At 40.2% G+C, this 13125-nt stretch overlaps 1 protein-coding gene across 1 annotated transcript; it reads left to right on the top strand.

Annotated features, from left to right (window-relative positions):
- Positions 1-462: 462 nt before the first annotated feature.
- LOC119722039 lies at positions 463-12899 on the top strand. The gene is made up of 5 exons (XM_038192031.1): positions 463-502; positions 1045-1150; positions 5756-5806; positions 8505-8623; positions 12605-12899. Exons 2-5 carry the CDS (start codon positions 1045-1047, stop codon positions 12668-12670), a joined length of 342 nt encoding a protein of 113 aa, XP_038047959.1. The 5' UTR covers positions 463-502; the 3' UTR covers positions 12671-12899.
- Positions 12900-13125: the final 226 nt, after the last annotated feature.

Here is a 13125-nt window from a genome sequence, read left to right as displayed (position 1 = left end):
GCATTCACATGTAAAAGTGTACAATATAACAGTGACCACAATCAATAAGACAGGAAATTTCATAATCTCTGACAGGCCTCGACCTTATACTTCAATCGCTGGACTCGCTAGTTTAAATTTCTAACTTCCATAAAATCATGTTTTCATGTTGTATTAAACTTGTAAGATTGTAACACTTCTTAAGTATGGTGTGAACTGAGCAGCTTTATAAGCGGTAAGTCTGTCAAATGTAATCTTGAAAATACGGTGGATGTTGCACTCCTCCCCCCCTCCCAGTTCCGAAATCTATGCCATGGCAACTGCAGAAATTATGTAGGCCTTCCCCGAAAGATCGAGATCATTGTGTAAAACCTAATTTGTTTTGATGTGTCCCCAGATGAGATACTATAGTACCTAGAGGTTGGAGGAGGGGGGAGTGAGCAGTTGAAATAGTGGGGGGGGGGGGCAATAGTGGCCCCCGACCCCCCTCCCAGCAGTTCTGCCTCCAATGAGGTAAACAGAGGTGAGTGTTTTCTTAATAGAATAAACAAATCCTTTTGGAAATAAATTGTTTCCCCCAGCATCCTCCTATCTCCCCCCCCCCCCCCCCCCATCATCTGCTACTCTCCCTAGAACTGGAGAGCGACTTTTAGATGAAAAAGTTACTGAAATCGCTCAATCAGTGCAGTATCACCATTACATATACCGCTGAGAAGTAAAGAAATTATGTGTAAAACGGGCAAAAATTTCAAAGTGACAAGTATTTCAATCGCTAGACTCGAGCTAGTTTAAATTTCTAACTTCCATAAAATCATGTTTTCATGTTGTAACTGAACTTGTAAGATTGTAACACTTTTCTTAAGTGTGGTGTGAACTGAGCAGCTTTTCAAGCGGTAAAGTCTGTCAAATGTTATCTTGAAAATAAAAAAAATGTGTTGCACTCTCCCCTTCTTCCCCCCCCCCCCCACTCCCATTTCTGAAATCTATGCCATGGCAACTGCAGTAATTATGTAGGCCCTCCCGGAAAGAGATCATTGTGTAAAACTTTTTTTTATGTTTACCCAGATGAGATACTATGGGTGTTTGGATCTACCTAGAGGTGGGGGGGCCAATAGTGGCCCCCTGCATGACCCCCCTCCCAGCAGTTCCACCTCCAACGAGGTAAACAGAGGTGAGTGTCTTCTGAATAGAATAAACAAATCCTTTTTACCCTAACTCTACTGCCCCCTCCCCCCCCCCCCCAATCACCCGCCACTCTCCCTAGAACTGAAGAGCGACTTTTACATGAAAAAGTTACTGAAATTGCTCAATCCGTTCAAAGCATATCACCATTTACCCTAAAAACCTCTTTCATCCAAAAATGCAATTTAATGAATGGTCGTCACAATTGTCTTCAAACATCACTAGTGATTAAACCTCAGTTTAACAGTTAAAAAATATTCAAAAAGTCCTTTTGAAGGCCTGTCTTAAAAAAAAAGGTGGATTTTGTAAATCATATTCTTTGCCTAACCAGGTTTGCAGCAGTCCAGTTTTTGATGATATTCTTTGTACAGATTGAGGGATTTCTTTAAAAATTTGAACTAATTTATTGGGGGGGGGGGGAAATGATTTTACGTGATGTAATACAAAGGATTATTGTTCAATAAAGTGTCACTAGTACCTGCAAGTAAAGATGCAAATGTCATTTCAAGAGGTTTTTGTGTGCATAAATTAGCATAAATTTAATTGCAAAATGTCACACACCTGTCCTATCAAAATGTTACACATGACCACAGAACAAGTCCAAAACTAAAGTAGAGGGTGTACAATTCGTCGGTTGCACTTTTTTGTGTTTCAGGAAAAACCGATTTAAAGTTGTTCATTATTTTGTGTGCTTATTCTATATACTCCCTGTGTAAGAATTCAAGCTGTTTCGTTAAGTTGCTATTAAATTATAGATTGAACTTTATTGTATCATGCGCTGTGCTTGGTAAGAGACCCTGGGAATAAAAGTGCAAGTTGGCAATTTACAATAAATAGCTAAAATAAGGGAACAGTAAAAGACAACAATAAGATTGTGTACTTCATGGACAGAGTGAAACCAGAGGGCGCTAGATTTCAATAATCAGGCATTCTGGGTTCATCACAGTATAAAATAGGTTGGAGTCATCTGCGAATAAAATGAATGACAGGATCCTAGAGGATTTATCAAAATCATGAATGTAAATAGAAAAAAAGCAAAGGTCCTTATAGAGATCCTTGTGGAACTCCACTGACATAGATCTCTAGCAGAAGACTGATTGTCATTAAAATAAACTAATTGTTTACGGTTAGTGAGGTAATTCCTGAACCACACCAAGGCAATTCCTCTAATTCCATAAAAAGAAAGTTCAGCCGAAAGAATGTCATGATTGATTGTGTCGAATGCCTCGGAGAGGTCCAGAAAGATTCCCAAAGTAGGTAAAGACTGTTCCTGACCAGCGATAATTGTATCTAACACTTGTAAGATAGCACGAGTGGTTGAGTGGTTCTCCCTAAACCCATATTGAGAATCAGATAAAACATTGTGTTTCAACAAAAACTGAGATACATGTACGAATATAAATTATACGTTCAAGAATTTTTGAAAAGGAAGTTAGGATAGAAATAGGTCTATAATTATTAACTAATTAGAATCACCTGTCTTGAAAACGGGAATAACTTTGGCAATTCTCATGGAATCAGGAACTATACCAGAACTTAATGGAAAAATAGCTTTAATAACAGTACTGTCCATCGAGTCATGGCCAGAGCTTTTCTTGTTAGTTAAATTAGAAACAATAGTGAACATTTCATGTTCAGTTACTGGTTCAAAAAAAATTGAATAAGGATTGGAATTATGAAGATAGTCATTGTAATTCGAATCACAGTTAGGGATTGGATTTGATATCTCATAATTATGACTTAATACTAAGGCCAAACAAAAAAAATTGTGTGTTTACGGTAACGGTCTGAAAAAAAATCCAGGTAGGTAGACCTGTAGGGAAATAATTTTATTTTTATAAATTTTTTTTTATTTCAGTTCTGCAGGTTCATGCGTGTTCATTTGCAAAATATTTGTATAAAAACATTATTCAAGCATTCAAGATACTCAATCGATACATTTCATTCCAAATTAATTTGTACCGTCCCAGGGTTCTCCCCGGGATTTTTTCAAACCTGTGGGGGAAGTTTTGCTATGATTCAACAACCTGCGAAGCCATGGCGTGGGGTTCGGGGCCGCTTTTTAAGGGCCCCGAAAATTTTTGAGAGAAGATCTTGTAGGCCCCTATTTTCGTAATTAAAGAAAAAAATTAAAATTACATTTACAAATAAGTTTCAAATTAAGGTGAAGAAAAAATCCTTTTGCTTCTGATTACATGCCTTTCAAAATAGGTCGGGAAAAATTATTTTGCCAATTTTTTTGGGATGCCGATTATTGAAGCATCATAGAGCAAGGAATCATGTTTATTTTGTGCCTGGATTATTTTCATTTGCGCCACGAAAATTACATCAAAAGTGATTAAAACTTGCTTCACCTAATAAAAAATATTTTTGAGGTGGGTGATTCCACTATATGCTTAACATGTATCACGGCCGCTGGCGCCGCCGACATTCAGTCTGGCCGGCCGTACATCGCGCCGTGCTCACGGCCCAGTATCAGTGTGCATTACTGCACTGTGTACGGCCCATCCCAAGTGGCCAAAAATCTTGCACTACTGCAGAAACACGCTACGATGTTACGCCACAAGTTCGAGCTTTGTGATCTCGTCATTTTAATGGAAAACACATACACAGAAAATGAAGAATGTTCTGTGAATTAATTCGCAGAAATTCTCTTTCTCCATCGATGTTTGTTTGGTATTTTTACGATCCAACTTCGGCCGACGGCACAACATCATCGTGTTACGACGTTTGTATAGGCAGCAGTCACTGGTTCCGGTCCTCCATTATAGTATTGATTTCGTTAGCACGCGAAGGGAACCAGTGCACCATGCTGTATGCGCTGCATGCCTGTCAGCTGGCAGTCGACAGAACCCGTCATTGTGTGCATTTTGATCACACATGCATCGGAAAAACAGGATTTTTGTCAAGATTTTGCATGTCAAGATGAAATAATGGCGTATGTAACGATTATATTGTGCATTTTAATGGCGTGAATAATAATTATATTGTGCGGATCGGCATTTTTGTCGGGCTGATTCGCAGTACGCACGTTTGTACGTGGGGAGAAGCCTGCTGTCCGTCGGCCAGGCGCACCAGTTCACCCCGATGCGTTTGTGCAAAAATAATGGTACTTCATGTAGTTTGAGAATTCAAGTTTGAGATCGTCGCGATTTTCACACGTTGAACACAGTCACGTTTGTGTCAAATCATGGTCAGTTTCAAGTGTGGAAAATGTTCTATGTTCGTGGCAAATAATTAAAAGTACTTGAAATTTTTGAAATTTGTTCATTAAAAATGATCAATATCAACCTTCAAAATGGCAATAAAAAGTTGAGGTCGGCAATTTGGCCAAAAATTCCAGGTCGGTCGGGTTACCGTAAACACACCATTTTTTTTGTTAGGCCTAAGTCATTATTATAAAATATAAGTCATAACTATGACTTAATAATAAGTCATAATGATGACTTATTTTTTTTTTTTTTCTGTCCCTTTAATTAACGCTTCCGTAATTTAGCACTGGTGTCTATGGGAATTTGAATACTTGGGTGCATGGGTTTTCTGCCTTGGAAATTGGCCGTATGTACATTTTATTGAGGGCGCAACAACACAAGATCAACGCGCACTCGCGTCATTTTGCACTCGCACACATGGCCTAACAGTGGCTGGCCTGACTACACTCACTCGCGGTCAGGAATTCGGCATGAAAGCTAAACGGGGTTCACATTTGAGTAGGCTGCATCATGGTTGTATGAATATGGTGAGACAACATTATCCCTTTCAATTTGGTGTCGTTTGGTACTTCTTAAGGGTTCAGGTACATAGAAGGCACCTCTCATCCTTCCACCGGGGGTCAATGCAATACGCTATGACATTTGGAAATTTGCGCTCCATGCTTCGATGGACGAAATTAATACATTTTTCTTGAATTCCAATTTCTAAAACACAAATCCACCCAAAAGTTGCCCTGGTTGATCCATAACTCTCAAATGTTCCAGAACAATAGACATTTGGATCACTGCTTTTTTCACCAGCACTTTGTATAGACTAGTGCCCTTTTTTTCAAGAAGTGCCCCTTTTCTGAACAAGTGCCCTTTTTAAAAAGAGGTGATGCCCTTTTTGTGTCATCTGCCATTCTGGGTGCCTTTTTAAGAAAAATTCACATGTTTCGCCCTGAAAAGCACCATTGTCCGTTAGTGTGCATAATGTTGGTTTTGAACACCCCCTCCCCCCTTTTTTTTATTTCAAGGAGGCCAGGTGTCCGGAGAAAAAAAAACATGTCTACATTTCACCACATTTGTGCAAGTGCCCTTTTCCACATTTTTTTACCCCCCCTCCCCAATAAAATTGACCAGGCTACGCCACGTACTTCTATACACACAAACAATAGTCATGCTCTAGTCCAAGTGAAATGTTTGTAACTAGTGGAGTAGATTTCAGTTTTTGTTTGAAGATGTCTTGGGATGTTGTTTGACGGAGCGTGGCAGGGAGTTGATTCCAAAAGGCAATGCTTCCTTGGCAAAGGCACGCTGACCATGGTGGATAGTTCTGAGAACCAGAAATGTTTAATTTTTAAAGTGATAGATCTCTTTGTTGAAACGATTCTTTGTTGCAGCTTTTGGAATCCATGGAGGCGATAAAGCTCAGCTGGCCAAGCTGCACTGCAGTAAGTATAGCTTTGAAGATTTAGTTGCCAATGTTTATGGATCTGCTTTATTAAAAAGCATCACACACATGTAGTGAGGATGGGAAATACACTCAAACAAAAAAAGAAGTCCCCCCTTCCAACATTTGTTTGCATTTCTACCTCAAAACTACTGAGCACCTCTCGTTTGAATAACAACTAATCAGTACAGAAATTCCTTAGCAATCCAGCCATACTCTCTATTTGGCCCAAAACAGTGATAGTGTGTACTATTTGGCCCAAAACAGTGATAGTGTGTACAAACTTATGCAATTTATGACAAATGATACTGGAAACAGTTGGACTTTTGTATATGTACAAGTTTTGGTTCACAATCACCTTGCACGTATACAAAAGTGCAACTTTTTTTGGAGCCCATTTGTCAGAAATCGCATAATTTTGTACACATCACTGTTTAGGCCAAAAAAGAGTATGGCTGGATTGCTAAGGAATTTCTGTACTGAACAGTCGTAATTAGAGAAGATGTGCCCAGTAGTTTTTGAGTTGTAAATACAAAAAAGTATCAAGGGGGGACTTTCTTTTTGGGCTGAGTGTATATGTGGTGATGAGCAAGAGCGGGCTACCAGCCAAAATGCTGTGTGTTATAATGATATTTATAATAATAGTGGGTATTCACAAAGCGCACGTATTCACCAGGACTGGTGCTCAAGGCGCTACGTCATTATTACCCCTGCTCATTGGGCCCATGAAACATTCCAAATACCATCTCAGCTCCCTGGGGAGTATACAGCTCGATGCTGCCCGTTTGGCGCAAGGAAGTTAATTCAATCACAATAACATCTCTGCCCTCACAGGTACCCATTTACTCCTGGGTGGAGAGAAGCAATGAGTGACAAAGTGCCTTGCCCAAGGGCACACGCACCATGACCCTGCCAGGACTTGAACCCACAACCTGCAGCTTTACCCACAGACCACGAATTGGTGCCTTTAACCACGAGGCCACAGCAATATATATTGCTTGTGATGGGTTTGAAATAATGCAACGTTTGCATAAATTTTGCATCAAAATATAAATCACCCAGGTAACCTGCAGAGATAGCAATGCTATAGGTTTGGAAGTATAACTCTTTTAAGAGTCCAGTAAACCAGAAAAACTGGAGACAGTCAGGAACGTGCAAGAAATGTAAAAAAAAAAATGTTTTTCATTCCTCACATTAATGATGCAAATTAGCAAACCAGCCGCTACCGTAGAGATTTGAAACTGAGGGGAAGGGTGGGTCTTCACCTTATCCGTCAAAAGAAGGTGTCCTTTTAGAAAAGAAAAATACGGTGAAGAACTCCTTCCCCCTCCCCCGATTCCAAAATCTATACCATGTCAATTGCAGAACATGTATTTGCAGGGTAAGCCTTAAGGATTTTTTTTTGTATAGCAAAACTGCTATGCAAATTTTGATTTGCATAGCAGTTTACCAATTTTGCATAGCAGTTTTGTTATACTCAAATTTAGCCTCGGCTTTGCAATTACTATTTACCTGTCAGTGTCAGACTGTACAAATTACAAAGCAATAAGAAGTAACTTACGTTAAGCTGTGAACTTAATGACTCATCAGTTGTCTGTTTATTTCAGGAGCTGCATGCTTGCTGGAATAACTTTCGAGTGAAAAAGCAATTTATTAACCCGGGCCATTCCTGGCCCCGGGTCTAGATCCGCCTGCCAATTATTGGCAGTATTTGCCTTGATACCGGTAGTTTTCGTGAGTAGCCATGTTTTCATCAATATGCTACACAGCGCACAAACGACAACACAGCTGGGATTTTGACGTTTTAGTTCCCACGAATCCCACGTGCGTATCAAGTGAATTAATTGAAGGGGTAAACCCGTTTTCCGTGTCGGCAAAATGTTTAAGATAAACCGACAAATATCTAAAGAATAGTGATGAGAAAAGGGCTCGATTTACCCGGGTGCACGCATGTAGATTTTAGCTTGGGCACGCTTTTTTACTGAGCATGCACGACGTGCATGTAACTTTTTTAGCCACCAAAATACTCATTTCATGCATATATTTACCAGTGAGTGCGAATAAGAATAAAGTTTGTTGAATACTTGACCAGATAGTGTACAAACGTGTTATTTCTTTTATAAATCCATAAATTATTCCTCGCACAGTCGCAGCAGATTCAAAGTACGAGGTAAAATCTCGACGTACGTCCCGCAACCTCCCCGATCATGCACGTGATTTACCACGTGATACATGCTGTGGATAATTTGGTATCGCACTGACGCTCCGGGCATTCCTTATGTCCGGATCATAAGCGCGATTCCAAATTATTAGCTGCGTTTATCACGTGGTCTCGTTATCAGACGCCGCCTGTTTACAAACTAAACACGTACAGATTTTATACAGCTGAACAAAATTGACGTTCTTTTTCAGTATTTAAGCTTAACTAAATCAAAACATGATGGATGTTTACCATGTCCGATAGTTGTGGAATTCAGTGGACCGAAATTTGGTGGCAAGTACACTTTGTGTCAACTTTTCATGATCAAAATGTTGTATAGCAGTTTTGCGATGCACTTTAAAAATTGCGTCGCAGTCGGCCTCGAATGTGTCGCAAATTGCGATGCGATACCGCTTATTGCGGACCCTGTGTATTTGTAGGCCTGCTCGGAAACCGACCATTATATACTATTTTGTTTTTGTTCCTTACCCAAATGTAGGGCCTACTCTATTCTTGAACCCGCCAAGAGTGTTGGGGGGGGGGGTAGTGAGTAGTGGAAACAGTTCGGGGCCCAATATCGGCCCCCTGGCCCCCCTCCCACAGGCATCGCCGCTCGAGGTGAGTGTTTTCTGTCTAGAATTTAATAAATCCTTTTTGGAAGTAAGTCGTCACCTTTGAACAAAAAAAAAATCCCACTTATGAAAGCACGGCAGGTGCCATGATTTCAAAAGAAATTCACTTACAGTCAAGTGAGGTATTTCATGATCACATTCTTGCTACAAAGAAAGTTAGAATTACATTGCTCTTTTTGTGTCCGTTACAAATCATGTTTGCAAAAGGACTAGGACTGTTAGGGGGCAATATGCATGCGTCATCGCAATGTACACCCGGGAAAAAAAGCAAGTGTTCTTAATGAGGTGTAAAAGGCGGGGGCCGGTATTGGCCACCCTGGTCCTCCTCCCAATATGGTTTGCCAGTGCTGTAAACGGAGATTAGTGTTTTTTACTTTTAAGAAAAACAAATGTTTTGGGGAATAAATCATCGCCTTTTCCCAGTCACTGGGAATGACCCAGTTCCGGATTTTTCCTAGTTCCGGATAGTTTCAAATAAAAACCTACCTCTTTTGGATTAGTCTCCCATAAATTTTTTTCTGACGATGTGCATTTTGAGAAGGAAAATGTAAGTTCCTTTGATGCACAAAGATTTTTTCGATAAAATCTTTAGAAGAGGAAATTTGGCCAGATTTCCAACTCGCACTTTGACATGTTTGGACGGTTTTTAGAAAATTGCGGGAGCTGCGAAACGACGATAATTTTCTCCTCGGTAAATCACTTGTACCGTGTGATTTTGAATATTTTGTTCATACACAACAATCGTATAAACTCTTCCATCGAATGCTTGTTGAATCAAAATAAGTTGTAGAGTCTCTTAGTTTTGAAAATTTGCCAACGAATGACCGTATGCTTTTGCCTAGTTCTGGATAACGCGTGCACTTACGACCCAACTACACGGGCGTTAATTGATTTTGTGTGACGTATTCTGTGCTGGGTCAAAGATTTTCGGTTCGTGCCTGATTTTGAAACTTGTCTGCCACGCAACGGCTTGAAAGAGTTTGAGCCGTTGCGCGGCAGACAAGTTTCAAAATCATTTCCTTTTTTTTCTCTTATTATAATTTGCTGGAATTCTCTTGAATGAACTAGTTTTCGAAAATGAAATAATACTTTTTCAGAAAATATGCTTGATTCGGTTGGTTCTGGCCATACAACTTAAGCGCATCATTAACGGTTCAAAAAAACCATTTTAAAAAAGCATCTGCAGTGAATACGCGCACGCATTGCGCTGTTCGCGTTGAGCAAGGCACGCTCATTTGCTGATTGTGCTTTTTGGTTATGGGTGTATTGGTTTCGATAACGCACCGGTTTGGAATACAAACGCAGATGTGAATATAGTCGTACAAAAGCCGTACAAAATTTCTAGGTCTCCATAGGTTTGTGCACAAACATGGATGCGCCCAGCAGGCATTACTTTGTACATGAAGTAAGCGCTCTGGTAATTTAATATAGCTCTATGGTTCTGGCTGAACAAAAAATAATGTTCTTGCGTGATATTTTTTTCGCGTGAAGCAGTTTTGATGGATTTGGAACTGATTGAACTAATCCGAAACTAGGAAAAGTGACATCGGTACGTTTGATGTCGTAAAATCAAAATAAAAAGAGTTTAAATTTTGAAAATTATTTCATGGTCTCTCCATCACTCAAGGTAAACTTTTGAATCAATGTCACTTGAATTCATGGAGTAGTGGAGCCGAAAGCAGCCTGAATGATGTTTGCTATCCGGAACTAGGAAAACGACTGTAGACTAATTACAGGAAATTAGGACCTAGGGGGCCTAATTGCCCACTTAAATTTACTGAAATTTAAAGAAAAATCCAAGGCTGAAACCATGGAAACGAATGAAGAGTACACACACCTCGCCTAATGATGCTCCAGTAGTACTAAGCATGAGTAGTAGTACAGGTCCAGCAGTATGTCTAGTGCTATATTCCACCATTGATACTGAATTCCTAGCCCAGGTTGGCCGACGTCTTTGTCGCATATGACCTGAATTGCAGTAGCCTAGCCCAGGTTAGACTCCGTTGTGTACACAACAGAGTCCAACCTGGGCTACTGAGATTCCAGTCAAAATATGTTCCAACTGACAATTCCAAATCACTACAAATCCAATGAAATAATTACTCCAATCTCAGCCAATTAAATCCCATTGATAAGGCATCAGAGATCCAGTCCGTTAAAATCCAAGACAATGTATTCCACTGTGAAAATATCAGCTAGTACAGCAGCGGCGGAACGGGTTTTGAAACTGGGGGGGGGGGGGGGGCAGCACCTAAAAGGGGCACTTGCAAACCAAAAGGGGCACTTGCAAATCCGTGCTGAAATGCCGCCACGTTTTTTTCACCGGACACTTGGCCTCCGTAAAATCAAATAGAGAGAAGGGGGGGGGGGGGGGGGGGGGGGGGGGCTGGTACCATCTTCCAACATAGGGGGCGCTCTGCAAAACCAATGATTACATGCTAAATATACATTATGTGCCCATTTTCAGGGCGTCTTGTATGGGTTTTGGGACTTGGTTTTCATATTCCTCGTTTAGATCAAAAATATCTCGACCATTATTGGGAAATCGCTACTTCTAATAAATAGTAAGATACTTTAAGGGCATGTTTTATTTATCTCGAGGGGACACTTTAATGCTTGAGGGGCCACATTTATGGCCGCAAAAGGGGCACTTGGGAAAGTCTGGGGGGCAAACGAAAATGTTTTCGGGTGGGGGGGGGGGGGATTTCATCATCTGCAAATCAATGCTGAAATGTAGACAGGTTTTTTGGTACTTAAAAATCAATAAGTGTGTGTGGGGTTGGGGTGAGGGGGGCGGGGGGTTCGTACCATACTTTCAATGGGGCGCTGTTCAAAACAGTGTACACACACTGCCCCCGTAACCCAGCTGGATATGTCCGTATTAATTCCACAGGCGTATACATACCAGTGAAATTGTTTTTGGGTGTCGGAGGGGGGGGGGGGGGGACTTTATTGAGTGGTCGGGCACAACCCGACCATTTTTTGGAATTGTTCCGATTATTCTTTGTTTAATCATTCTGCGCAGGTTCTCTCCTAAACGGTATATGTTATGAACTTGTAACGCTTGACATATATCGACCCTTATCTCAAGTGGTGCACATTGTGCTGACATCATGGTAACGTCATCAGGTGTCAAATTACAAGTGATTTTATCTGAAAAAGTGACCAACTGCTTTCACCTTTAACCTTCGAACAAAATATTCAATGTTCGTATTCTGTAATCAGATAGACCAATTGATAAACATTTTTCTGTCGTGTACGTGAACTCGCTTGACCTTTACTTCTGGGTCAACTGGAAGTAAGGTCAAAGGTGAATTTAAAATATAAACAGAAGCCTCAAAATCAAAACGGTCCGAATTTCTTCCAAGTGATTTATGGGATTTCGATAAAATCTGGTGTGAACTTGAACCCTCGTCCGATGCCAAAACAAATCTGACTTCATCATGACGTCATCGGTTATCAAGTGACAAGCAATTTAAGGGCCAAATTTGCGAACATTAACAGTTTTAGCTATCTTTAGAACTAAATGGAGATGTCGTGTTCATTTTTGCGTGAGGTTATAAATGATGCCTCGAGCAACAATTCTTATTCCCGGGCACAAAAGCGCTTGAACTTCACCGGAAGTGAGATAAAAAACATTGTTAATACAAATTCTGAATATAATCATTATAAAGCCTTGGTCCCGAACTTTGCTTTCTATTCACTGATGAATGGGACCGACATTCCTCTCATAATATTCTGATTTTTTCGATAGGTCCGCGCTGAGTTTGTTTTTACGAGAGTCAACTTTATAACTATGATCTCATTTTTATGGTTTACTACACACATGCATTTTGCAGTTTAGAAATGTATTGAGTCAGCACTTCCATTTGTAATGTAAAATATACAACAGAACAAACTGTGGCATTATTTGGTGATGCTTTTATATATGATTGGATTGGATTGGATTTTTTTTGTTTTTTTGCAGCCACAACGACCATGCCGATGCACCAGCGGGTGCCAAACTGGAATGTGCAAATTGCAAGAGGTTTAATATTAAATGCAGGAAATCGTGCAAATGTCAAGAAGGCGAGTGCGCCAATAGAGAGGTGAGATATAAGTAATGTGTTGTTATGAATTCATACATTATTGATAAAGGAAAAATAGTAAAAACGGCCCTCTTAAAGGGAAAATACAACATTTGCAAACATCAAAAAATTAATCTACCAAATCATTTTGAAATACCTTGCTGGACTGTGAGTGAATGACAGTGTAAAGCATCCTGTAAAATAATGGCAAGTGGTATACTGTCATTTTCAAGAAAATCGGCCGATCGGCGTTGGAAAAATGGTTTTTTTTCTCCAAATACTGGCCCCAGTTGACCATCACACTTGTTTGCAATCGATTACACACCTATGAACGGGTACAAGCCAGCTAGACTGGTTCCCTGACCTTACAATCCCCAATATATGTAAACTGCTCTGTTTCTTCTTAAATGGAGTCAGGGAA

Source organism: Patiria miniata, unplaced genomic scaffold (assembly GCF_015706575.1).
Source record: "Patiria miniata isolate m_02_andy unplaced genomic scaffold, ASM1570657v1 HiC_scaffold_1, whole genome shotgun sequence".
Taxonomy (NCBI): domain Eukaryota; kingdom Metazoa; phylum Echinodermata; class Asteroidea; order Valvatida; family Asterinidae; genus Patiria; species Patiria miniata.
The sequence above is the reverse complement of the archived record's forward strand: the minus strand, read 5'-3'. Positions and strand labels throughout refer to the sequence as shown.

Bases quoted from the DNA above. Each gene is read 5' to 3' on its own strand.
- LOC119722039 (XM_038192031.1), top strand. From the start codon at position 1,045: ATGAGATACTATGGGTGTTTGGATCTACCTAGAGGTGGGGGGGCCAAT. The intron at 1,151-5,755 runs GTGAGTGTCTTC...TCTTTGTTGCAG, and splicing joins CTCCAACGAGGTAAACAGAG to CTTTTGGAATCCATGGAGGC. The intron at 5,807-8,504 runs GTAAGTATAGCT...ACCCAAATGTAG, and splicing joins GCTGGCCAAGCTGCACTGCA to GGCCTACTCTATTCTTGAAC.